A 26,435-nucleotide genomic window follows, 5' to 3' on the forward strand; every position below is an offset into this window, starting at 1 on the left:
ACTGTAAGAACCGCGAGCACCTCCGAAGACAAGGCTGCACAGAGGAGAGTTCGCGATTCCGTACGTAAACGGCAGCGTCGAGCAGCGGATTCCTCGCTTCGAGAACGAGAAGCCGCTTTGAAACGCCAGCGGCGAGTAGCTGATCCAGATGGCGTTCGGCAACGTGACAACGCTTCGGAACGCCAGCGTCGAACAGCGGATTCCTCGCTTCGAGAACGAGAAGCCGCAAAATGTTCCCCACTACACGATAAATAAAGAAATAATTTAATACGCTACTACACGCGTCTTTATTCTAACAACCAATTAACACGCTACTACACGGCTTTGCATCCCCGCAGGGTTCCCACGTGGGAAGATGGTGTAATTGTTTTATTCATTTTCTCTTTACAGTGGTAGCCTTTCTTTGACCGTACAAAAACGACTACTGCTTTCCGAAGAATGAGGTAGTTCAGGTTTTCGCCTTAAAAATTACGGACCCCGTCGCTTTCCTTCGGGCCACGAATATATATAATGGCAGCGTGAGCAGGCGTCAAACGCGGCTCCTGGCCATGTCAAAATGCTCGCATGCCAGGTGAAGGCCGTTGACATATGGGGGTTGGACACGAGCTTCCGCAACCTGCCTCCATGGTTGCCAAATTATTATAAATATGGTTCGAGCGATTCACCAATCCAACTTCTGAGACCATAATAACATCCCAACCTTCGAATTCAGACGCAAAATACAAAGAATAAAATTTCTTTGTGTTCTCAAGAAAAGTAAATTGTCAATGAGTCCAGAGCAATAGATCCAACCACGCACTCACCGCTGTCAGAACACGGCACGAGCACGCCGACTCCCTAATGCCCTTCAATGCTAGAACTAACATTTTCAAATTCTTCTTTTCTCGCGGACTGTCATCGAATGGAATTAATTACCAGCCTCATTCTTAACTAGCGTCGATTCCATTTACCATGTTGTATTCTTACCTGCATTGTGAATGTATTAATTTTTTTTTTTGTTGTGGTTGTTGTTGGTTGTTTGAGTTATCCCCTTACTTTTTGCGCTTATCATGTTCTCGATGTTCTGCTGCCCATATTGCAAGGTTCATAATTATGTTCCTTCTGCTTGATCCCTTAATTTTGCAAATAAATACATATGCAGACCGGCCCAGAATAGGTAGGCGTGACACAGAAACCCACGGATTCCTCCATTGTTGGCCTTTGAATGTTTGCCGATTATACCTGCAACTCCGAAATAACACATCGCACATAATTTCAGCAGAATACAAGGACAGGGTTTTACGTTTTCTCCCGCCAGTGTTTTAAATATATATTGCCGCCGTTTTAAGTATAAAAATCGATCGTTTTGTGAAATTACCCGCACGTTTAAGGATAGACATGATTCGCGAGAGGAAGCAGTCTTTGAAATCATATTGCAGTATAGGCGAGGCAAACGAACCATCATGAAGAAAGACATTACGTTCTACTTATCGCGACACGCACGAGACATGTCTAAATACCTTCCGTGTGACAACTAAGTGATGACACCGTGATCTGTTTCGCTGCAGAGCACACTACGTCGTCCATCAGTTCAGCAAATGCACAAGTTACACAATAAAGACGATATGTGGCATAATGTACTCTGTGCACCATACAAAAAGGTAGCCTGCTCGGCATGCGTGAAACACTTCCTGTAATCGCTAGTTGCACTGATAGCGCACTCGACCCGATAGGCGCAGCAGATTTTGCGATAACCCAGGCCCCGCGTTTTAGCACACCACTGAAAGACCTTCGGATCTTTGTGAATGAGCACAGGGAAGCAATTGCATACCAGGGATGATTTTCAGAGCGAAATCTCTACTTTCAAGGTCATTCATCGCGTTGCCATGACCTTCAACCGCCTGCGCGCAAGCGTCCCCTTCCTTCCTGCGCACGCTGCGCCTTTATCGGAGCTTCGCCGTTGCGGTGTCCCGTAGGCGACGGTGAAACGGCTGCTTCGGGTGTGCCTTATCACCCAGCGGCGGCTGGGTCTTCTACGAGTGCGGTTCAGCGCAAGCGAAATACGTGACGAGGCGAAGGTTCAACCACTGATATATGAAACTACTGGGCTGACTTACTTTCCAGGAAGTAACACTAAAGATAAACACGATGCACACACACGAAGACGCTTCTTTGCCAGCACATGGCTTGTCTATATCGCGCACGATGGCGCGCCGGGTAGGATGCCTGTGGGTGCCCTGTAGCGCAAGCGAAACGAACAATCCAATCATCCAGTAGAGATAGTGATTGTAGGGTTTAACGCGCCGACGCAACGCAGGCGATGAGGCGCGCCGTAGTGGAGGGCTCCGGATTAATTTTGACCACCTGGGGATCTTTAACGTGTGCCGAAATCTCGAACACACGGGCCTTTTTGCTTTTCGCCTCCATCAGAAAAGCGGCCGCCGCAGCCGGGAAACGAACCCGCGACCTCGTGCACAGCAGCAGAACGCCTTAGCCACTGAGCCACCGCGGCGGGTATCCAGTAGAGATAGCTGTACGTCAGGCTGTGAAATCTAAAAGGCAAACTTTCACGAAACACTGTGTGCACAGCCTTTGCTTTCGCTCGTGGTAAGTGGGTTTAGGAGTGCTATACCTGGACCTTTTTTAGTAAAAGAGGGTTGCGAAGGCTATAAAGCCTGGAGCGTTCACCCTTTACTCGCGCTTCAAGGCGCTGTAAATGCTACGTGTTGATAAGCTTGGTGCAGAGGCACTTGACAGGCACTTGACAGGGCGCTGGCGCTCCGAGATGCGTGCAGCCATTGGCTCGGTTCGGTGGTTCATCCGGTTTTTCATTTTTAGCAGCCGACGCGCATGCTGACCCTAAATACTGGCTGCGTTGGCTGCTTGGCACTGCTTCTTGCGTCGGCCCTGCCATAGCGACCGCACGTCAGTTCTAGCCAGAGCGTTTGAAGGCCAGAAAGGAGGGCCGCGAAAACAACATGCTCGCTCACGACCATAATTGAAGATTTCCACCTCACTAGCTCCCCGCTTGTATTCCTAGCATGCGACTCTGTCGCTGCGAACAGGAGCCTCCGAGATCGGATGGCGCAGAAAAGGCTTAGCATCGCCGCAGTTATTCCGTCAACGCTTTATAAAGCCGCGCCGGCGACGATCCCCAGCACAATCTTTCAACGTGCTATGATCCTCCTTCACGCATTTTTAATCTGATTTTCAGCAACGCTTCGGATACAAAGGGCGGTGGCAAGTTTTAGCTGCTGCGGTGTGTTCCCCTTCATGCGCGGTCCTTGTGCACCGTGCAGACAAATGCTTGCCACGGTCGTGCGCGTTCGGGCCTGCAGAAGACGCTCCTTGCTTTCCAAGGTTATTCATTTCTTGTAAACGACGCGCTATGGCAACAAGCTTAGCCAAGCTGTGTGTGATAGATGGCGACAATCGGCATTCGTCCCAACAAAGACACGCCGTGCCGTAGTGTCGATATCGTAAACGCAGCCCGAACCACCGAAACCACTGGAGGCTTCCCCCACAGCCCGAAGCGCAGAATTAGCTGCAGCGTTTGATGGAACCCGCCAATAGCGCCGCTGTAGTCTTCCGTTCCCGCTGCATTATTGAGGATATGTCAGACAAAAAGCTACGTCAATGCTCCGTTGGATGGTTACGAGAATGCACAATTAATCAAACAAACAAAAGAACCCTTATCCTGTGATAGCGCGCTGGAGATCGCGACCTATTTAGGGGCCCTTTGATTGATTGACTATGCGGTTTAACGCGCGAACGCTACAGGGGGGATGAGGCGCCCCGTAGTGAACGGCTGTGGATCAATGTCGAATAAATGAGTATCTTTAACTCGTGCAGAAATCTCGAACCCACGAGCGTTTTCGCTTTTCGTATTTAGGGGCAGAGAACTGAATAAGAAACGATGATCTAGCGCACATTTGCCAACGGTGAGAAAGGCATGCAGGAGGAAATAGCTAGCAACAGTTCCTTTTATTTGAAACCATACGTGATAACGATACGTGCAGTGAGGTGTCAAGCACACAGCGAAAGAGTTTCGCGAGTCCGTCGTGCGTGAATAAACAGCTCGACACAAGTGTAAAAAACAAACAACGCAAACTCTGCTCCTAAAACGTTAACCCAATCCCCAAAGGTCCGAATGGTGTCAGTATCAAATTTCACACGTTTGGTTGTGAGGCTTTAAGAGACCGATGTAAGTGGACATGTAACAGTCGAGAATGCACGGTCCGTCGGGAAGAAACACGTCGTCGTCCGGTACTTGAGGTTGGGCATACAGAACATTGTCACGCCACTTTCGAATCCATGTGATTCGGTCGTTAAAACTTTTTTCGGATACGTAATGCACGTGCAGTACTGCCAAGGAAGGGTGGCTTCTGGCAAAGACCAGGACTGCCCGTTCGGTGCATTCACGTTTCTCCTGAACATTAGAAATAATGCACAAACTTTGCAATGTTGGTACCAGTCCCAAGCCGAGCTCTGAGCACAATTTTCCCACGGCGACGGTGCAACAACCAAACGAGAGTGAACGCAAGTGTAGGTTTTCCCGCAACAACTGTCCGATCGATCCGTGACCAGCACAATGCACCACGTCTCCGCTCCACAAAACACCAAGCCGTTGCACTCTGCAATTCTCGAGAAAATTTAGCGACTGCAGTTCACATACGCTGAGTACCAAATTCGACAGTCTCGTCTCTCGGTGTAGAACTGCCATGGTCTCTTCGTTCATTGCGTTGAAAGGTGAGCGACAAATTCCGCAAGGTGGACCAACCACATCATGGCAACTACGCACGTCCAGCTGTTCCAGGTTCGGGAACGACACAGCCAGCTGGCAAATTGACGCCTGGGACTGCGTGCCGCAAGCGGCAATCGAAATAGCGCGTAGCTGTCTGTTGCCCAGAGCAGAAAGAATCTTGCAGCAGTCTGCGTCTGCAGTGAAGTGGACTGAGTTAACATTGAGCTCACTCAGCGTGCTGCAAGCACCAAGCAAAGCGATAAGTGGGGAAATGTACGCTGGCGGGATATATGGCGAACCTACGTACCCATTAGTTGGCACCAGAGCAATCGTCAGAGCTTTGAGGCGACCCCACAGGAACCGATGGGAAACTTGTTCCAGTTCTGCAGGAGTGTTGTCGTCGATCGTGACACAAAGTATCGCTTGTCGCAGGTTCTGATCCATTTGCTCTGGCGTCGCGATGAGTTCTGGCAGGTAAAGAGAGTTAGAATAACTAGTCGGCTGCATCCGATAAGTGGCGTTGCCACAGAGTAAAGCACTGAACCTGCGATTAGAGGACGTTTGTTTGTCCCGCTTATTGCACGCGAAGGACATCCTTCGGCGATCCGTCTCTCGACTCGTATACGTGAAGACACGAATCTGACCTCTGTCGCGCAGTGAACTGCAAAAAATATCGATTGCCGCCAGCTGGTTTGTTCCTATGTTGTGGACGTGCATTTCATCCAGATGTGGGCAGCAGTACAGGGTTCTGATGAGCAGCGCGAAGGCTGCTCGGTTCGTTGCGATTTCCACGTACATGTAGCGCAAGTTAATCGCTGTAACCCAGACACAAATCATGGTGTCTGTAATTTTCTTATAGGCGTCGCGGTCGAACAACGACCATTCAAGTCGTGTCAAAGCAGGTAGTGATTCGGAGATAGCGTTGAAAAGCGCACGAGGGCTCAGACGACAGTTGAGGCAACACAGTTCTTGTAGACCTTTGAAGACAGAAATGCACTGAAGGAGTCTCACTGGACACGAAAAGAGGCAATTCGTAAGCCGCAAGACTTCGACATCGTCCAAACGAACATGAGCTGTGATGGCTTCCAGCATGGCAACGTCCGAGTGTGGGCTCAGGGTGACACGGCGACGTATCTTCCGTTCAGCGAAAACACTAAAAGACAGTAAATCGCCCGTTTCAACGGCGAGCAGAGACTCGGCGTCCAGGTACTCGAGAACCTTGCACCAAACTTCGTGAGGCAGGCGTGGGTCATCAGAAGCCATGCTTGCTCGGAAGCTGCGTGAAAACTTTCAAGAGTTCGGCTCATGAAGGGCTCAATATAACGCGCTCTTAGGCAATTCTGGGAAGATTATATGCCCCATGATATGCTGCTGTCACATGCCGTTGCTCTTCGAAAAATGTTTCTGATTCTCAGTAAATAAGATAACTAAATTACACAACTAGCCACTACAACGGCTTTCTACGCAGCACTTCCAATCACACCCGAAGCACGTTAAAAGATTGTGCGTTCTTTAACATGTGGTGTTTTTCTCAGCCCGCACGAGGCGGCAAAGTGTTGCTCTTTTTACATGGCACATTTTATAACTACACTTGTTGTATTCTTGTCAGATAAGGCGATATCGGTGAGAAATTCTATTGTTGCCGCGTTTTTTTTTATTTACTTATCAAGCATTCAATTTCTTCAGGCTGTTGCTTCGGTTTGCTCATTTTACTGGTTAAAACTATAACTTGACCACGCGGTATGGTTTGGAGAGTGATTGCACATTGCGAAGTATGTCACCAACAAATGTAGATTTGCATAAGCAAGCCACCGGGTTTGTGGGCGCTGGCCCGGGGGAAATGCAGTGGAAGTACCGCTAACCCGACGACTGCTAGCGTTAGCCCCAATTTTACAGGGAAGCTGCTAGCCTCTCGTAGGCGGGAAAATTTGTTGCCGTTGTAAGCAAAAATTCCCCGCATTTCCCCGAGGGGAAGAATGTGAAAGTGCGAATGCACGAGTTGAATTTGCGCGGTTCGGTAATGTTCGCGAAAGAGATCACACACACACACACACACACACACAACTACAAAGAAAGAAAGATGCATTTATTCACAGACACCTATTTGTGTTGTCGTTGTACTTGATTGCTAGAGCGGATCTCAGCTTTGAAATTTCGTGTCAGTACTCCTTTAAGCGGGTGCATTAGCCCTTCTCACGCCCGATTCCTGGCCAATCCCCCACGTGGGTATGTGCCATGTCAGCGGCCAGGCAGCGCGCGCCCATCTCCCCTCGTTGCCAAGGAAGACGAGGAGATTCCTGGCCAATCCCCCACGTGGGTATGCTATGCGGACATCGCCGGTGGACGCAGGTTCAGGGCACGGTGTAAGATATATTATTAGGTGAGGACACAGCTTACAAAACGAACGTGCGCTCTTGGTTTTGATAAAGTCGCCAAACTGGCGCCGCTGAGACCGTTGATGGCAGCGCCCTTCAGCGGCAGAGAAAAGAAGCTGCCCGAGCGCCGCCAACTCGGAGGTGTTCGGATCTCTTCGGCGCCTTGCCGGGCCTTCTCGGCAGCTTCCGTAACCGGTCGTCTGCTCGATTTCTGCTCGCCGCAGCTTGGCTGGTTCCGTCGGCCGGGGGTGCAGACGATAATTTGAAGAAAGCCGTGCGAAAGCCTTTGCGCCCGGCCCAGTATTTCAATGTGTTCTAAGCATGTGTTTTCAGTCGGTAACATCAAAAGAAGGTATAAAACGCTAAAACGAAGGGAATGTGTGCCGCGGTAGCCGTTGAGCGCTCACAAAAATGAGATTTGATGCTGCGCTTTTTATGCTTGCGCAAAGAAAAAATGGGGTGCAAATGTTTTATTGAGTACGTACTGCAACGGATGGCAAGAAAACGTGACAGTAATTAACGTTACCTGTGATCCTAAATGAATGAATGCGTGCTCTGCAGCCATCCCCAGCAGAAAATGATGCTACTTGCCGTCAGCATTTTTCTGAAAGTGCGGTTGCGCGAAAGGGTTCTTTTTGATGCTTTGAGGGGATGCACTACTGAATGTCGAAGAGGTGCACGCTCGCAAAAGATGCATTGCCGTCGACTTTAACGTTGGCTACAACCCCCCAAGCTACTCCGTACAAGCAGCGGCAAAAGAAAGCGTCCGCTGCCGGAACAACGCCCCGACATACAACGAAAGTAGGCAGTTTGTGAAATGGATTAAACTGGCGGCGAGTACGCTGATGTTTCTTCGTCGTAAATGACGTTGCACAACTGGGGTAAGTCCATGTACAAAGCAGCGGAGACGAATTGATGTTGTCAAACTCACTGCCGGTGTCCAATGTTCTGAGGAGCTGCGCGCGCGTCTTAATGAACTTAGGACGCTCGAAATCTCGCAGTTGTTTAAACAATGCAATAAATTACGCGTTAAGATCGCGTTGTGTAAGTTCACACGGTGAGCTCAAACAATGTTGTTTTACACGCATGCCGCTGGTTCCTGCGAACCACCTGGCTAAGGACAGTCGTTGTTCAAGTCACTTGAAGCCTCGGTCGCTTCGAAGCTTAGTTAAGAGTTCCGCCACCAGATGTCCTTTCAATCAAAGGTCCACGCGCGGCGCCACGGCGCCACCAACTCTATTTGACAGATTTTTGGGCTGCTGTGTCCACACCTAAAAGTATATCTTACACCGTGGTTCAGGGTCGCTTAAGAAGTGCATTCGCACTTAAAAGCCCATGCAGGGCCCATCACTTCTCGCCCAAGACACCGAGGACATGCGTAGGCCTAATCAGACATACAGCATAGAGCTCAAGGCCAACCCGCCCCCCCCCCCCAAAAAAAAAACACACAAATCAAGCATCTAAACCGCATGATGGATGATAAGCCCCCCCCCCCCCCCCCCCGCCTCCCACTCCCTCAGAGTGTTCGTGGTAAAGATAAGGTTTGCAGCTGCTATCGAAAAGGGGTGTCCCGTTATTCGAGGGCGAGCTTAAAGGGACACTGAAGCCATATGTAAACATTGCGGGATTACTAGCGCAAATTGTAGTCCGGAGTCCCCAGGCCATGTTTCGACCACTCTAGGCGCGTTTACGCGATTTTATTTAGTAGAAAAACTAATTCGAAAACGCTGTCCTCCTCTCTTTACGCTCGCCCATTTTCTGTGGCGTTTTCGTGTGACGTCAGGAGGGGATGAGCTGGCAATTGGCTGCGCCACGGCTGCGCTACTGCACGGCTCCCCGGCCGACAGAGCCAGTCGGCCCAGCGTTTCGTCCGCCGGCCGCCGGCGGGTCGTCGCAATCAAGGAGGTTAAAAAAATTGCTTGGTCGCAATTCGTTCGCTTAGTTGAAACGAAGCCAGGACACGTTTGTGAATGGAAGAATGTGCCTTTCTTTACTTGGTTTGTTTGTACACTGTATCTAGCTCCAAGTCAAGGTCGCTTCACACAAGCGCTGCACATCCTAATTAGCAACCTAATCCTAGTTACCATCCTAACTAGCAACACAACCACGGCGGAGGAGGCAGCCGTTGCACTCGCGCCCACCCAGTGCCCCACCCCCGAATTCTTCCTCTCTGACTTTCAGCAGGCCATCCGCAATTTTATTCGCGGTAACACCTCTCCAATGGCTTTGCAAATTCTCTCCAAAAAGTCTCCATCCGACATCCTGACCCTGACGTGGACCCAGCCGACAAAGTCGTATAGTGCCAATGAAGTAGTGCACGTACGTTCTCGCGAAATAATTCACCTGGTCGCCATTTTCACTACGGCTACACGCGATGCCCCTGCTGGCAAGCCAACCTCCCTCCTGCAATACAGGGATATTGCCCTCACCTTCTCCGCCACCGATACCCACCCCCGCACCCACAGCTCTCTCCGGAGGCAGGCCACATCCTCCGCATCCTACAAACATACACCTTCCCACACAAAACACAATTGATACACAGCCATCCACACCTCTTTACTAACCCTACCTGTCCAGCCTGCGGAGCACTTGACACTCACTGCCATTCCCCGTGCGAATGCCCCCCAGACCCGTATCCCCCATTCCCTACCGTCACCTCTGGGAGCAGATGTTGCGTGACCCGCGGGAGCCAGGCTAAGTTCTGACCACCTACCGGGCCCTGGCGGTCGCGGCGGCCCTGTGGGCCTCCTCCACCTCCAATAGCTGATCCCGATGGACGAAAAAATGTATTCCTTTCTTCCTTCTGCGCTCGCTTGACTTTTAATAGTTCTGTGCACCAGATTTTGCGTGTGGGTAACTACTCATCATAATAAAAGACTTCAAATCGCATACACTAGCTCAAGGCGTGATTTAAAGAACAGTTTCTGATACCGCTTCGGAAATCATGCAGACCTAGGAATAACACAAACTTTTTATTACTGCTTTTCTTCCCTTATAAAAAGAAGGTAAGGGGTGTAACAAGTCAGCACGGAGAGGAGCTAGTGCTAGCCGGCTTCCATCATTTCTGCAGGTACGGCGACATAACACGCACACACACACACGCGCACATGTACGCACATACATACATACCCACACACACACAAACACGCAAACAAACACACACACTGTTTCGAATCAGCCAGCCGCAGTGCTTTGCGCAGCCGTCTGGCTGTCTGGCGAAGCCTCCACTACGTGCGCCTTTCGAGCAGGCCTCCCTGTCGGTGACTCACGCTTGCAGCTGACGGACCCAAACACGCGGCTACACGACTGGAAAAGTCGAATCGCTGGCGTCTCGCTACCGGCGTGATTCAAACTTTGGTGGCAGCCGACGCAACACGCAGAGACTTGTCCGAAGGACACGGCAGCCGTTGAGTAGACTTCCTCTCTCCCCTCTCTCGGACTCAGTGTGCGCAGCTACTACCGACCGCTCACGAACTCTGGAAAGAGCGTTGTGTGTCTGTGGCACTCGTGTAGTGTGCAGAATCTAGAGGGAACGCTTGTTTGACCGTTAGCGCCATGGGTATAAACAAGACCCCCCTCCCCCTCCCCAAGCGCTGTAGTTAACTCTTGTTTGAGCAGTGATTCAATGCTGTCACTCGGCTCGAGTCTTGCACTCTGGGGGCATTGTTCTTGTCGGGCTTCGGCTCATCTCTCAACATGCAGTGAACAAACTAAGTTTCCCTTCGGCTTCTGGCCTTCTTCAAGACAGCATTATTGGCTGGCCCGCTCACTTCACCACGGTACCACACGCATGTCGGAGGTGACGGAGCTCGGCTCGCATACCTCTTCCGGTATCCATCAACGGGTTGACAGCGGTGCGATGACAACGTCGCAACAACTGGTTAGCAGCGGTCGGATGTCAACTTCGTAACAGCTGGAGCCGGCGGTGCGAGATCCAACACCACGGACGTCAAGCAGGCTTCGGACTTCGCAGAATTCACGGCGATCAATGGTAAGTGCGGGACTTTTTTTCAGGGTCCAGTGGGTTATTTCGGTGTTCCAGACGAAAATCGCCGGAGCCGATGCGCTGCGCGTCTGATGCAGTCGCGCGCTCGCAGCGCCGTCTCCCCTCCGTCCCCGGCTGAGGGTTTTTTTTTTTTTTTAAGGGCTTGGCTCTTCTCTGCGCCCGTCGACATCGGACTGTTGGCCGTCCTGTCTGCGAACTATTGTTTACAATAGGGGTTGGGATCTTGAAAGACAGTTCCGTCCTCCCGATGGGCAGGGGGAAACCCAGGGCCGTGTTGCTTTTCTTCACGGAGAGTTAGACGCCCTCAGTGTGCGGATTGTTGACAACAATGTAGCGCTGCGCTTGGCTATGGTGGCTAGAAGGGTGGCCATTCTAGCCACCATAGCTTGGCTTCAGCAGCACACCAGCAAAGCGACATTTTGTCGGGAGCATAGGTCGGCGCACTCAGTCGTGAGTACACTCATTTGTACTCATTTGTACTCAAACTCGAGAGTGAGTACGATGATGAGTGAGTACACACCCAGATTAAAAAAGTGAGTATGATGACGATTGAGTACAGGGGTAAGTCCACTACTCCTGAGTACAGAACACATGAGTACACTACTCATGAGTATTAGTGCTCATGAGTACAATACTCATGAGCATGAGTACTCATGAGTATGAGTACTGGTGAGTATGGTACTCATGAGTACACAGTACTCATGATTAAAATATTCATGAATACTGTATTTTCGAGTGCTTGCACCCGTGAGTACATGCACTCGTGAGAGTACAGCAGTGCAAACAAGTTCTATCACAAACTCAAGTCTGGACGCACATGTACGAGTTTCAGATAGTTAGCGGTGGCGCTGTGCTGCTTAACTCTCAAGGATGGTAAAATCAGGCAACGAAAACTGCACCTCCCTCCTTTGCCTGACTTTGTTTGGCGCTGTTAGCGTTTTTCGGCGGTCGCTCGCTAAGGGGTCGCGGTGAAAAGGGAAAAACGAGGGGGTTAGGTCCCTGTGCGAAGCGCGGCCACAGTTGCTCTGTTTCTACGGCACCTGTTGATTGGAACAGTTATTTTTGTCCACAAATGCGCGGCCTGGGAACGCGTAGCTGCTTCGTTCCGCTTGCTTCATTCAAATTGTTTTAGGGGAAGCGGTGGGGCTGCTCCCAATGCATGCACTGCGCGCACCGAAGTCGCTATTTTCCGGTCTTAAGCAGTTTCCATAGATGCATGTCATGCTCTGGAGTCGTTTCGTGAGCGGAACCGCTCATTTAAACAGTCGCAGTTAGTTTACGTGATTCGCGTCAAATTGACTGCATGGTTTGTGTCAACCACATGGTTTTATTAGGCTCCCGTTTTGAAACTTTTTTCTCAGGTTTGGTAGGACTATGTCCTCGTGCTGTCCATTTACAAGTGAGCATATAGTGCCACCGTGCAAGTTGTGGGTTGTTAATCGGACATCATAATGCCCAGCAGAACGCGTGTGACGCCTTGTTTCGCCTCGCATATTTTGTCGAACAGCGCTGGCATCTTGCTGCTGGACGAGCGTTTTGCTTTCGAATGGCAACCCGATGCGCTGCTTCTCGTTTATGCCACCGTGTAATGATGAAGCTGAAGACGACGGTGAATTTCGGTGGTTGTTCTTCCCCTACCTTCATCCGCTGTTTACTGGCGGGGCGACCACTCCTCGCTAGCAGCTTGTGCCGAGTTTAAGCTCGCACTGTGGAAGGCCTCGTGAAAGGGCCGTTTTATGTTGTAACGGCGTAATTTGGTCCAATGCCTGCCGCTACGGTAGCATGCTTTCGCAGGGAAAAGTCGAGGCGTTGAAAAGGTTTTAAAGTTAACTGATTTAATCTACTGGTAACATTGATGACATTTAGCACATAAGAATCAGAACGAATACACTTGTTACATAAATGAGAAAGACAGTCAATAGATCAAGAGTACTTAGCGGGACATGGCTGACTGGATCTCGGAATCCCGGCGGTATACCACGACGACGGGCGGCAGAGTTTCTGAAGTGAGTCCTGGGGGACGTATTGGGGGAAAAAGTGCATCCTGGAGCGTGCGGACGCAATGGAACAAGGCTTTCTGCAGCCAATCGGGGAGACGCTTCTTAGCTCCAATCAGCCATGTTCCCGCCAAAGTGAAAGGGAAAAATCAAACACAAAAGACACCAAGTTCAAACTCGAAGGCGCCCGTTTCCGGTGAAAGAACTACTGGTGAGAATAAAGTAGTGCACACAAACTCGAAAAGGGGAAAAGACAGGCGGTCGTTTGAACCAGACCGAGGGTTCGGAGCACAAAGCGGCTTGCGTAGACGCAACGGGGGGTCGGAGACGCCACTGCGCGCGGTAACCTAACCCTCGCAACAGCCGTGTCCCTCCCTGGTCGGCCGACGGGCAAACACGCGGGAGCCGTTTCTCAGAAAAAAGGGGGCCAGGGCATCGCCGCGTCCGAACCACTTTCACACACAACACTTGGAAGCAAGAGCCCTGGCGGCGGGCACAGAACGCAAAAACGAACAAACAACATCAAGAGGCCTCGGCTTCGCGACAATATGATGAACGCCAACGCCAAAGGTTGGGTTTTTACCTTTATCTCGCGTCTTGGAACGTCTCGTAAAGCATGTTGCTTGCCTATAACGACGCCACCGCACTTTTTATCGATAGCTCTCAACTTCATCAGCGCTTCTCCAACCAAGAGCTGCAGATTTGCACTGTGCAACCAACGCACCAACACGGGAGTACAGCGACGTCAGTGCAAGCTATCACGCCTCCGAAAAGCCTGTCTGCAAGCTTTGTTTTCGAGGTCACAAAGCACGCCAGAGCAGTTGGACAGTGCTATAACGACTGCCAAGCACCGGCAGCAACTGGGTGCACTGCGGCCGTCGACTGCGAGCGATACCCGCTCGAAGCCTCCAAAACACATACACATACACTGTTGGGACTTGGCCATCTCAGCTCAGTCACTACTCTTGCGACGTTGCCCTGCCCAGTCCGCCATCGACGCGGCGCAGACCATAACGACGAAGCAGCCGAGCTGACGGTTATTTGAAGCAGCATTTATATACAATATATACAAAGGTAGCAAGAGCGTTACATGGCTAAGACAAGCGCGATAGCACTTTTCAACTCAGGGCCTTCCATGAGATGCCACCGCACCACCGCTGCTTCCGGGCTGGTTTTATACCCCCAGGGTTCCGTTACAGCCGCGTGCAGTTCCAATGCCTCCAGTCGGAGCTATCACTGGCCGCATTATGAATCTGGCGAATGGAGGCGAAGCGATTGCGTCAGCCGAGCCGCCACTACCGGGAAAGGGAAGACGACTCTGCGGCGGCGTCTCCAGGCGCTACTTGCTGCGTGTCTGCGGGGATTAGTTCGTCCCAGGCATGATTTGGTCCAGCCGTCGCGACAGGAAAGGGAGAGCAGACTCGGCGGCGCCTTTCCCGCCAAGTCGCAGCACGTCTGACGCGGGCGGTTTGACCTATATAGGCGCGAATCAACCCCGCCATCGGCACGTCGCCAGGTGCAGCGAAGTTGTGTCGGGCGCTCTGGCACAACACACACACGGATACAAAAATGAGTGGTCAAAGTCAGACCCGTTTCGGGGGCTCTTGATGGAAATGAACATATCAGCGCGTTGCGCCCCTGTCGTGTCCCTTTCTTTTTACCCCCGAACTGCCCAGTAAAAGAAAAACAAATCAACTCGTTTTTTTGTGCTGATGGTTCAGTCATGCAATATTTTGGAATAAATGTGACCAGTAAAACACGTATGCAAAGAAATTTCCACTGGATGCGTCAAACCGCTGAAGTTCACGGTTCATAGATTTGCGGGACGTCTTATTTGGGGACACCTCGTAGTTAGCCGACACAATGTAAAAGGCCCTCACTGCTGCAGGTGCCCCTTATGATGATGATGATGATGATTAGTGGTAGCCTGTTTGTAGCGTGGTAATTACGTGTCATCTCATAGGGACCCCCCCCCCACTGCTTTCTCCCCCCCTCCCTTCACCGCTTCGAGGCGCACTCCAGGTCTGCCCCCCCCCGGAAAAATAAGAAGTCTACGCCACTGCCTGAAACCGCTGTAGAAATTGAGTCGCGGCCAGCTGCACGACGAGCAGACGAAATCCCACCGCCTCCGCCGCCAAGCATCTGGTCGTTTGTAGCTCGCGAGCAGAAGACCCTATCTCCCATCGGAGCGGTACGTCGGAGAGAAGCAGTGACGTAGGGATCACGTGGTGCGCACTCCTAGGAGCAAAACGGCGGATTTCTCCGTCGTGTGAATGCCCCTTAAACTGCAGTAGAACGGAATGTTGAGCTAGTCGGATCTAATTCAGATTTAAAGCGCAGAGAGAAGATACGCAGGACCCCCTAGTGTTGCCTTGTTGTGTATCACCTGTCCAGGCTCGCCGCCTCCTTTGAATTGACGCCGTGGGCAGCTATATACACCTGCACCCCTCCTTAGGAATGCCACTGGGGGACACATAAAACCTCACAAGCTACAGTTTATTTCAGAAGCTGCGTGCAGCACTGTGGAGGCTGCATTGTTGTAAACAGTCCTCCCGCTGGGGGTGCCTAACTGCCCGTGAAGGAAAGCGACAATAGGTGACCGGTTAAAAGCGCAAACGCTCATGCTTACGTCGTCTTCTACCGCCACTTCCGGTTCGAGATCCCGCCTGGCCTCCCATACGCCGGCGGCTTTCAGGCGCGCGTGTGCGTGTTGTTTATTTGTCACAGAGTGCTTACCTTTTAGTGCCTAGTAGGATTCATTGCTGTTATACATTATATGCGCGATGCATGAGCGTTTTTTTTTTTCGGTGGAAACAGATAAACAACAAGCACACGCGCGTTTGAAAGCCGTTGGCGTACGGGAGGACAGGAGAGCTCTCGAACCGGAAGTGGTGAGCTTCCGCGGGAGCAATGTACCCATGGACCTGTGTAGCGGTCACCTATACACCATTTTCCTTGCTAGAGGTGGGCGCCGCCATTTCCTTTTTCTGACCAGACGCTAGCGCCGTCTATGAAGCTCAAGATATGCGTGAACGCTGCATTTGGAAAATAGCTCAACCTGTTCACAACGCGGTCAAAGGAAAAACTTCTAATCCTTTAGCGTTGTCATGGAATCTAATTACAATTACAAAACAGTTACTGCTGGTCGCGTAAAGCATTTGTGGTGCAAGCAGCGGTTTCGCAAAGGTGGGCTCCGAGCATGGAGGAAAGAAAAGGTTGCTCCGAGCGACAGGCCACATGCGCTGCGCAGAGTTAGGTCAATAATAATCACGATCATGATCAACCAATATTAACTCGCCCGAACGTCGACCCTTTGGCTCAACATTCGAATAGTAATTTGACTGGTTGTGCGGTCGTGTTATTTTTCTGCCCTGGTAATTTCGTTTCGTCAGTAACCGCCATAAGTCTAGTTAAGAAAGATTATATTACATTGCAATGTAAACAGCGTAGCAATCGCCTCGTCGAAAGTCCATCGCGAGCACGGATCACCGTGACCCACATATGCTCTGCGCGCTTCGCATTCGACGTCCGCGCTTCCCTAACATGACAAATCGGTGAACACAACAAGCACGGTGGCATCGAAAACACGTATTTACTCCCCGATATCGATTTCTATGTCAGTCGGTGCCATACCGGCTCGTTTGCATCGCGGAACTGCGGAGCACCACCGGCACCACCACCACATTGCTACTGCTGCTCGCAATAACCGGGATCGGCATTTTCCGCTCTGGCAGTAAATTAAGACCTAAAATAAGTCCGCAGATGATGAAAACAAAACAGACCACATACACATACAAGCACTGCAACCGCTAACTTAACGCCAAACCACTAAGGTTCACTTGGTAATGCACGGGTACCTAGCAGACGCACGGAAAGAACGGAGCACTTAACCAACTTAACAGCCCAGCGCGGAGGTTTCGGCGGTCGCTTCATAGACGGCGCTAGCATCCGGTCAGAAAAAGCAAAAGGGACAAACGTACTTTCGCACTCAGCGGTCGCGGCGCGCGGACCGCCTTTCCCCCTCTCTGAAGTGTGCGCGCCGATCACGGCGGGCCTGGCGCGGCTGCTTCTTCGCCTTGACTACGCTTTGTAGGCGTTGCGCGGGTGGGTTTACCACTAATTTACGCATTATTTTAATGAAATACTTCTAATGAGCCAGACTATCAGCTTGTGAGTTGCGCACGTTAAGATTTTTGGCAATTGTGTTCTGCTGAGCTCTTTCTGTGCACCTACTTTGGAGTAGTGGCAGAAAATTTTTCTACCTTTCCAAACTAAAATGGGTGACTGAAACTTGCCTGTGCCGCAGATTGTTTTAGTTCCATCTCCACCGTTGCTGCGGTCACACTGCGGCATACCCAGCTCCAAGTATCACATGGGCTGGTCTTGGGGATTTTCAGTGACTACTACCTCCCTAGTTTGTCCCTTTCCCCAGTCAATCTGAGGTGAAGGGGAGGGGGGGGGTTATTGAAGGGGATACCGCCTCCCTTCATCCCCCATCCCCGACTCGGAGAAAATAAAGTTGTCCATTCACTCACTCCAGCCAAGAGTTCAGTCTATTATCCTAATGTGATGTCTCTTTGCCGACAACATCAAACTAAGCAACGCAAAAGCGAACTGGTTGCCCAACGGCGGACGCTTAATAAGCCCTTATACGACGCTCTCAAGGAGCCGTGTTGCCTATTTTATTTATGTTGTACATTAGTTGCAGGGCCAAATTGTGCTGCGGAGCAGCTTGGAATTCTAGAGAGAAGAAGTTTTGTTTATATATGTAGTTGGCGGCAGTGGCGGCTGAGGGTGAGGTGTTGATATATCAATGAAATTTAATACAAACTATATAATATGCCAAATACTTACTAAGTTCACCCAAAACTACCTGTATTACACCCTGCAGGGATATGAAGCCAGAAGTCTGTTACATTGATACTCGCTTCCGCTTGTTGCCCATTAGCGCCGAGCGTATCACGGTTAGATGGTGTTAACAAACATCAGTTTTTGCGGTAAAGCGATCACAATACCAGCTATACGCGATCCCGGGCACACGAAATATTGAAAACGTATGTTCGACACGGCATCATTTACGCAGCGCGGACCACGCTATTTCGAGGCGAATTTCAGGTCCACCGCGGCCCCAAAAGCCGCCAATTTAAGCCAGATCGCTTTCACTGGTCCTATGCAACAACTTTCCCATTGAACGTATATTACGGAAAAGAACGTATAACGCCCTACAACGAAAAATTGACCGAGACGCCGCTGGCACCTATGAGCCGCGGCGCGAACGCCCAAGCCAGCAAATCGGCCAGATACCAGACGGCGCTGCGCACGCAAGATGGCGGCGCCCCCGTTGGAATGGTCTATAGGCGCTGGGAAATTGCGGTTCCACCTGCCCAGAGGGGAGATGGAAATGTCCTTTCAAGACCCCTTCTGGGAGGGGTGAGTTAGGCGTGCTTAGTGGGCGGACTGGTGAAAACAATGTAGCTTCCACAGTGCTGCATGCAGCTTCTGAAATGAACTCTAGGTACGGAGAGGTTCTGATTACCCCTGCACGTTATCTGGGCGCATTGATAGACCCGCCCTCTCTCCTTATTATTTATCAACACAGTGGTGTGTTTCAGGGTGTTCGTCAGCAGAATGAAGTTCGTAAAAACTGATTCTCCATACGAAATAAGAACCTTTGGCTGCTGTCTCCAGCCTTTTTTTTTTCTTCTTGAGCATGTAAGAAACCAAAATACCCGTGACCCTACGCAGCCGTTAAAGGAACCACCCTGTGACTGAGTAGGCGTTGTCATGAGACATGAGGCTATCACAGTGTTTGTACAGTCTCGCTGACATATTCCAAACTGGTTGTTCCCTTCGATTTCCGAAGCGATTAATCGGGATTAACCCACACCGATGTAGGCTTAAATGCCATATGAACGACATGCCAATGTGCCGTTCTCGCTAACGACCGGCGTTGATTTAGAATTGCGCAAGTAAAGCGGTGTGTCGAACAAGTCTCTTTTGAGCATCTGTTACCCAAATACTTCAGCACACCTCACGATTAATACTGGCAATAACACAGAAGCTCATGCCTTCTCCTACACAATAGGCAGGCATTACCAGCGCTCGATGCTTATAACACACACAGAATGTCAGATATGTGGTTCCGCTGGTATTCCGGAATACAGGCACCAATCATCAGACTAATACCATTGCCAGCATGCATTAAATGTCGCATAGTCTCTCAAAATAGGTATCGCGAGAGAACGCTGCCCACCGTGAAACACGTATTGGGTGGTATTCGTCCGCCTACTATTTTAAACAATACCAGTGACAGCCACATGCGCTTGACCCCATATCTTGTATGCGGGTGTTTCTGTGGATTATTTCGAACTGCGGTTGGAATGTGCGATAGATGGACTTCCGATAAAGACACCCAACTACCCATTTAACAATATTTTACTATCCCAATTGTTGGCTCTGTAGTAACTACACGACGAACTTTACTGTTGACCATTTGCTCCCAGTTTTGACACATCGCCTGCAAGGTCTTTGCTTGACAAAGTGGCAATGCTATCGCGTTTTATCGCATTACTACCGAAACATTAAGAAATCATTTGAACCCACGTTGTTGGGAACACTAAATTAAACATTCCCTGACCACCCTGACGACACAGAAGAGAAATTTGCGTGTTAGCTTGATGAAATAAGGGGCAATGCTTAAAACTCTATCTTCGAGGACTATCTTAACTGCTCCAAGATTCTCGCGCTACATACTGCTTCAGGGGCCCAAAAAAGTTTGAAATTGCAACTAAATGAAAAGCAAGTACTGCTAAAGTTCACCAGGCCTTTGGCGACGTGCTCGGCACATTTTCTTGTGTCATGCCAGTGCTTATTCAAGAGCGAAAATGTCAAGAGCGCGAAGAAATGTCCTAAGGGTCACATGAAAGAAAGAAGACATCCATGGCAATTTATTTTACAAACCAGCTGAAAACATAAACAACACATGACTGTGGGACATGGTTATGCACAAGCGATGTTCCTAGCGTGAGTCTGACATACCTTGGAGAAATTCGTGAGGACGACAAAACTCAACCCCTTTCCTGGTGCCCAAACACCAGTCAAAATATTAAACAAGGTCCCCGTACAACTCATTCTTTTGCGCCAGCCACGGGCTGCAGTGCTAGGCGTCCATGTGGCTCATGCAAACGTTCATGGAACTGATGGTCCAGATGAGCACCCCTTGGCACAGGACGCTCCGACGTGTCTTTAAATAGGCACTGTTCGCACGCCCAGTGAGATGTGGCTGAGATAACGTTTGATGCTGGGAGAAAAACTACACAGCACCGCTTTGCAGAGTGTGCACAATGAACATGCACTCAAAAGTCGGGGCATGAGTCTGTTTCGCGGAGGAAGATCTGCTCGCCTGACGCCAATGCTTGAGAGTTGTTGGCACAGTACAGTGTCTGGTGGAGACTTCGTTGGCCGCTGCATTCAAGGAGAGAATAAACGACGAAGTGAAAAATGTCAGAGCTCTTACAACAACAGATCAATGCTTCAGGAAGCCAACCTGTGTAATTTGTTAACTCAAACATGCATGCTAGGCAGCTCACACTCTTTACTTTTCTGAAGGCCAGGTGAGACAGTACTTCAAGAGAAACAAACTTAATCTGGCACCATTGCAAAAATTCAGAATTTTTGGAAGGCGCAAACACTATACCGTGCTCAATAATACGTTCAGTCCTACCGGTATAGCATGTCACAGTTCAAACGGGTGCTTCGCGTCGAAACATTGTACTACTACACCAAACACAAGTCAAAGGGTGGCTTTAGTCACCACTGTAATGGCTACATGGAAATGCCGACCACCAAAAAGCATTCGAACGTATGCCAGAATCTCCAGAATACCGCAGTGTTCATATATTGTTTTTGCTATTAGAGGATTAGTGAAGACAATAAATCCAGGTACACTGCACTGGAGTCAACCCACGTGGCGGCGCATGCACAGAACGGTCGAAACCCGCTGTGATCATTCGTGCCCACCGCGTACTGAGACCAGTAGCCCGCTCTGTTATATCGCTCTTGAAAAATGGACTGCGTATTCGTTTACTTCACTGCAAACGTCATCAAAAGATGAGTCTTCTGCCACCGTGCGACCTAACCGCCTTATCTCTTGCCCCCGCCTTCCTCTCATCTTGCCCTGTCTTGTGTCTTTCCTTCCATGACAAGCACTACGAATGTTCACTGAAATAAATTCAAATTTTCCGCGTTTGCACTGCCGGCGCGACATCTATTGAGACCTTATGTTAGCGTTGGGCTTGGTGTGCCACGTCAAGATAGGGGCTGTGCTCCAGCCATTTAGTATTTTTGGTACAAATGTTGTTTTAACGAGTTTTTTACTTGCTGTTAAGCTAGGCGACGCCGTCTTTCTAATAAGAAAAATACTTCTGGTGTCAGTCATGTATATGCCTCGAATATACCTGTTTTCTTTTTGCGGAACAATGTTGACAAGTAAAAAGAGTGGTACCAGATTTAGTAGTTTGAAAAGAATTTTCCTTACATACTTCTTGTTCAAGAATTCCTTTAAATTTTGCCCGGGCGGCTCAATCGAAGGACAGATAGATGGAAAGACCAAGATTTTGGCGTTTAAAGGCCAACTGCACTCAAATTGTTTTTTGTCCAAATATGTAGTCTATGTCTTAAAATCACAATGGCGAAATCCTTAACTTCGTAATCACAGAGAGCGCTAGGTACCGCCGTTCAAAGTACCTCCGAGCAGACGACGTTTGCACCTGGCGGAGAGTCGCCGTAACAAGTTCCGAGCGACCTGTGACGGAGGTTGGGGAACCTGTCCCGTGAAGCCCGCGCTTCTCCGGCGACTTGCAGGGCACTCTGCCGGGCGCAATGATGCGTTCGCCCGGGGTTTCTCTGCTACACCAGCGCGCTGTACCGTGTTGCCGTCAAATGTTTAAACTAACCGCAGCGGTAGTAATATCCCCCATTTTTATCAATGCAAAAAAAAAGATTAGAAGCCTAAACCTATTCAGGCGCTTGCGAACGTGTTGAAGTTAGCAAAACTCTTTTTACTTGAAAATATTATTTTTATTCAAAGAAAAAAATAGCGCGAAAGGAGCACTTGCCTTACATTTGTCTTTCCTATTGCATTTACCACAAAAAAAAGATATATTATAAATTATTGACCACTTGCACTTTCGCGTCCAATATTGGCCTCATTTGGGCTGGCCCAACGCCACCTCTATCCTTTAGACATTTCCAAAAGTTTTACGACCCAAAAAGAGTTCTTGTACACGCGGCTATAAACATTTGTACGACTTTTGCCTCGCTAGCTAAGTGAACCAAAATCAGCCTTTCTCGTAGTAACAAATACACCCGCACAAATATTGGCCATCGTATTTGGGAAGTGCGAAAACTAAACTACTCCTCTCCTAAAGAATAGATTATATTTTTCTTCCATTCCCAAGTGAAGTATTTACTTTGAGCGTTATATTTAGTTTATTTGAAAGTAAAACGTTTTCAACAGTACCTATCTCTGGTTAAAGTAGAAAACAGCGGTAGATAGGAAGTGTTTTCGTGTTTTAGTGCGTCATTTAGCTCTGGAGGCGGGCTTATAGTTTCAGATGCCTTTTGTAATTCGATTCTCGATGTGCACACAGGGGAAGAAATACTGGGCCGATATTCACGAAGCTGTTTGTATGTAATGTATAGTAGAAATAGTGATTTATCTCCGGCCGCGTGCGATTTGTTCTCTTCAGAGAGGGCGACGTGATAGCCGAGGGGTCGGCTATAATAAAAGCTGCTTTTCGATGTCGTATACGAGCAAATAGCTTTGTAAATCAGGGTCCGTTTTTTTTACTTGCAATGCCAAAAATTGCCATTCTGGCAGTTATTATGATGGAAAAAATTACTGTCGGGCGGTCTACTTCATCTCGATTGATAGCAACGGGATGCCGGAATTGCGCCCAAGTCCATTATCATGGGCAAACGTTAGTTCTTCTGTGGAAATAAAAAAGCGAAACGCGGCGCTACCACGCGCATTTGAAGGCGGCTCTGAGCGGCCGCCGGCTCAGGCGCGGTCGCTTCCGTTCCTCACGTACGTCAGGTCCGGCGCCGCTATGGCCGCCTTTTCTATTCAGTTTCGGTTCCGAAAACGCGAATGTCGCGAGCCGTTTTCCTCGCGCGCGTTGATGTTTGAAGCGCAATATTTTGCATTTCGCACCCTTTTTATATGAACTGTTATGTGACATTATTTTTACGTTGTCGAAAATTTGAGTGCAGTTGGCCTTTAGGTAGCCCAAGAAATCCAATCGTATTTAAAACAGGCGCCATGACAGGAATCGAGGCTACGTCCCAGTGCCCAGCAGCTCAACTCCTTGGCATTATGCCGAAACTGTGAGGCAGCGCCGAAATCTTCAAACTATAAGGCCACTTGAGATACGCATTTTTGATTGTTTTGGTGCATGCAATTTTAGACAAATCTATTTTAACGGTGCAAACGCCACTAGATAAACAACACGCAATGATAATTAAATGAACTTAGGGGGAATCAACTATTGCTATGAAATCCTCCCGCTTATCGCAGCAGAACTATGGATATTAAGGTTAAAGAGGAGCACTTCCCTCCAACGCCGAGATACGCGGATAAGTTGTTCCAGCGGGCCCGGCAACGATTTTTCTCGCACTAGTTTGACATGCAGAACAGATTAGATGAGCGTAACAGCAGACCGCTTGAAGAAGCCGTCGAACGGGTGCAGCTTGACCGAGTGCACGAACAGGTGGTTGTCCACCTCTGGGTCCATGTTGTTCCACTGAAGGCCAAGCGAGTTGCCGTCGGCCACTTCCTCTCGAGTCGCCACAAGGTACGTGTAGCGACGTCCACCGCGGATATCCTGGGGTCTACGGGGATTTTCAAATAAGTCCGCATGCTGACACGCACAAATGAGCAATGACTCCTCCTAAACTGCGTTCGTCCAAAACATCATGTAACGTTTCTCACAAAACGCATTTCGGGGGTTCAAAACATGTAATTTAAGATTGTCGGAAGGGCGTGACAGTTCATGGTGAATTCAATCAATTGATTGCAACAATCTTTTTCATGCTTCCGAGCTTCTAATTGCTTCCCGTTCAGTAAGTTGAGAACAACTGCCGTAGTACTTTCAACTCTACGCCAACCGATGCTATAGCTATTGTAGATTTTTCGTCAGAATTGTCCAAATGCGGCAAGCTTAACCCAGACGAGCAGCTACGAACAAGAATGTTCACTACGGCAGCACAGCAATGCGCGCGCCCGTCAGCGGTTTGCCGAACGTTGTAGATAACAAAACTGACCACACTTATGCCTTGAAAAATTCAGGCAAACCTTAGGCGAAGGAATTTACCGAAAAGCAAACGATTGTTAAGACAAGAGAAAGTTCACTGTGAAGTAGAAAATAAGCTTTGAAGAGAAAAAAGTTAGGCACCATAAGCGCTTTCTTCTTAATTTTCTTCGTATTTACTCGTCTAGGTCTTACATTTAAAAGTCACGTTAGAAGGTGTTACAAGGTGCATATTAAACCGATGCGCCATCTCCTCAAAACCGTGTCGCTAATCAAGATTGTGGGATTGCTCTCCCAAGACTCCCAAACGCGGTGTTGGCAACGCTGGGCCAAATTTAAATGGGGAATGAAAAAACAATTTGAAGTTCACAGCGTCGTCAAAAATAAAGCGCGTTGTGAATTGCTGAGCTTGACGACACGTTAACAACCCTCGCCCTATATTTCTGCCCACACAAAGCTGTAAAATATTTGGCGCTCACCCCTGTGTGCATCAGAACATGTTTAAATAGGCAATTTTAGCAAATCGTTACCGCGTTTGCGTTACCCTTAACCGTGTTACCGCAAGCCGGAATTTCCGTTTACCGCTGAAAGCGGGACGACACGTTTTTCAACGTTTGTGGCGTGCCTATTCCGACCGCTATGGCGCAGATAGCGAGATCTAATGAATTAGGCTCAAAGCAAAGTTTGTTGCTCATGTCTATTTGCTTTCGTTTAAAGTAGATTGAGTAGTTCACTATTCGGTTAAAGCGTTCACAATAGCTGTAGTTTTAAGAATGCTGCAGCCATCACCTGTGGAGCTTTAAAACCTAAACGTGTCTGTGGGTTAGAATCAAGATAAAATAGAATTTGCCTCCGGGCTAAATATTTAGGCGAGAAATGAGTAAAATATGTTGTAGTTATTACTCAGTAACCTACACTACCTTGCCCAGTACAATTCTGGAGGCCTGAAAACACTTTTAGAGCTCAGAAACTTTTCTGAACTGTTTGAGGCGGACAAGGCTTAGCAAAAGTATAGGGCGGCCATTTTGCTCGCCCATCTGCGAAAAATTGTCGTTTCTCGTTCTTCTGAGCATTATTTAAAAAGAAAAACGTAATAACCAGCATCAAGCAAGATTTATTTTATCCGCTGTGTTAAGCATAAAGCGCTGAGCGCACTGCATTTTGTGTAATTAATACGCGAGTGTACAATTCGTCTGCTCAGGAAGCTCGCTGATAACTGTAAAGCCTGTGCCGGCAAGTTACCGTTCGCTTTAACCCTCGCGCATGCGCATTAGACTCCCGGAAACACGGTAGGCGGTAATGTAGATACGGTAATTCTATGCTAAAAATATAGAATAGCTAAAGCAAGAATGAGTCCCTGCATGCGTCTTATTATTCCTCATCAACCTAAAAATAGAAAGTAAATTCAGCAGTTGCACAAGCCGGTTCCGGCCGCGGGTATGCTGTTGCCTTCTTACGGAAAGTTGCTGAGCTCCCACAGTTTTGGTGGGCCGTAAGCTTCTCTATAGAGGCAGCAAAGCAGAAAAAACTGTCACTTACCTTGACATTCCCGCATACACCAAACTCCAAGAGCCAGCGTGAATGCATTACAATTTTCCAAGGACGCATTATTGCTCGTCCATTCTTACAGGCTGCGCCCACGGCTGTGGCAGAGTCCTCTGGTGGCTCGAGTGAAGCCCCTCGCGCGGTGATGATTCCCTCAAGACCGCTCAAATGGGAGAGAGACAAACCTTTTCCCGAGCCTGACTCGAAACTTCCCCTTCAAGTTCAGGTACAGCTGGCCGAAGGCGTCCCACACGGCTCGCTTGGGAGTCTTGGACATCTGGACGGCGACCTGGTACTGATGCACTGAACAAGCAACACGATAGAGCGTCACTGAGAATTTTTTTCTTCAATATTCTGTAATTTGATTTTGCTCGGATTAGTTGTCATAATCTTAGTCTAAGCAAAAATGGCCGTGTAACTTCTTCCTTTCCTGAGAATACTTTTCTGCCTCCCCTGCCACTTAATACACTATCCTGTCTT

At 49.2% G+C, this 26,435-nt stretch overlaps 2 protein-coding genes across 3 annotated transcripts in view; both read right to left on the reverse strand.

The window, feature by feature from the left end:
* Window positions 1–3,957: 3,957 nt before the first annotated feature.
* On the reverse strand, window positions 3,958–6,203 carry LOC144141738 (uncharacterized). The gene has a single exon (XM_077673247.1). It carries the CDS (start codon window positions 5,984–5,986, stop codon window positions 4,142–4,144), a length of 1,845 nt encoding a protein of 614 aa, XP_077529373.1. The 5' UTR covers window positions 5,987–6,203; the 3' UTR covers window positions 3,958–4,141.
* Window positions 6,204–20,016: 13,813 nt separating this feature from the next.
* The window catches only part of LOC144143601 (pancreatic triacylglycerol lipase-like), an 81,928-nt gene continuing 75,509 nt past the window's right edge, over window positions 20,017–26,435 (reverse strand). For both annotated transcript variants that reach the window (XM_077675425.1, XM_077675424.1), the window contains exons 9-11: window positions 26,141–26,258; window positions 23,821–23,991; window positions 20,017–20,565 (exon numbers count right to left, since the gene is read on the reverse strand). In XM_077675425.1, coding sequence (XP_077531551.1) covers window positions 20,457–20,565; window positions 23,821–23,991; window positions 26,141–26,258 — 398 coding nt within the window. In that variant the 3' untranslated portion in view covers window positions 20,017–20,456. The remainder of the gene's footprint in view (window positions 20,566–23,820; window positions 23,992–26,140; window positions 26,259–26,435) is intronic.

Source organism: Haemaphysalis longicornis, unplaced genomic scaffold, assembly GCF_048455015.1.
Source record: "Haemaphysalis longicornis isolate Haplotype H1 unplaced genomic scaffold, Haemaphysalis longicornis Haplotype H1 scaffold_6, whole genome shotgun sequence".
NCBI lineage: Eukaryota > Metazoa > Arthropoda > Arachnida > Ixodida > Ixodidae > Haemaphysalis > Haemaphysalis longicornis.

Coding starts and splice junctions, on each gene's coding strand:
- LOC144141738 (XM_077673247.1), bottom strand. CDS start 5,986: ATGGCTTCTGATGACCCACGCCTGCCTCACGAAGTTTGGTGCAAGGTT.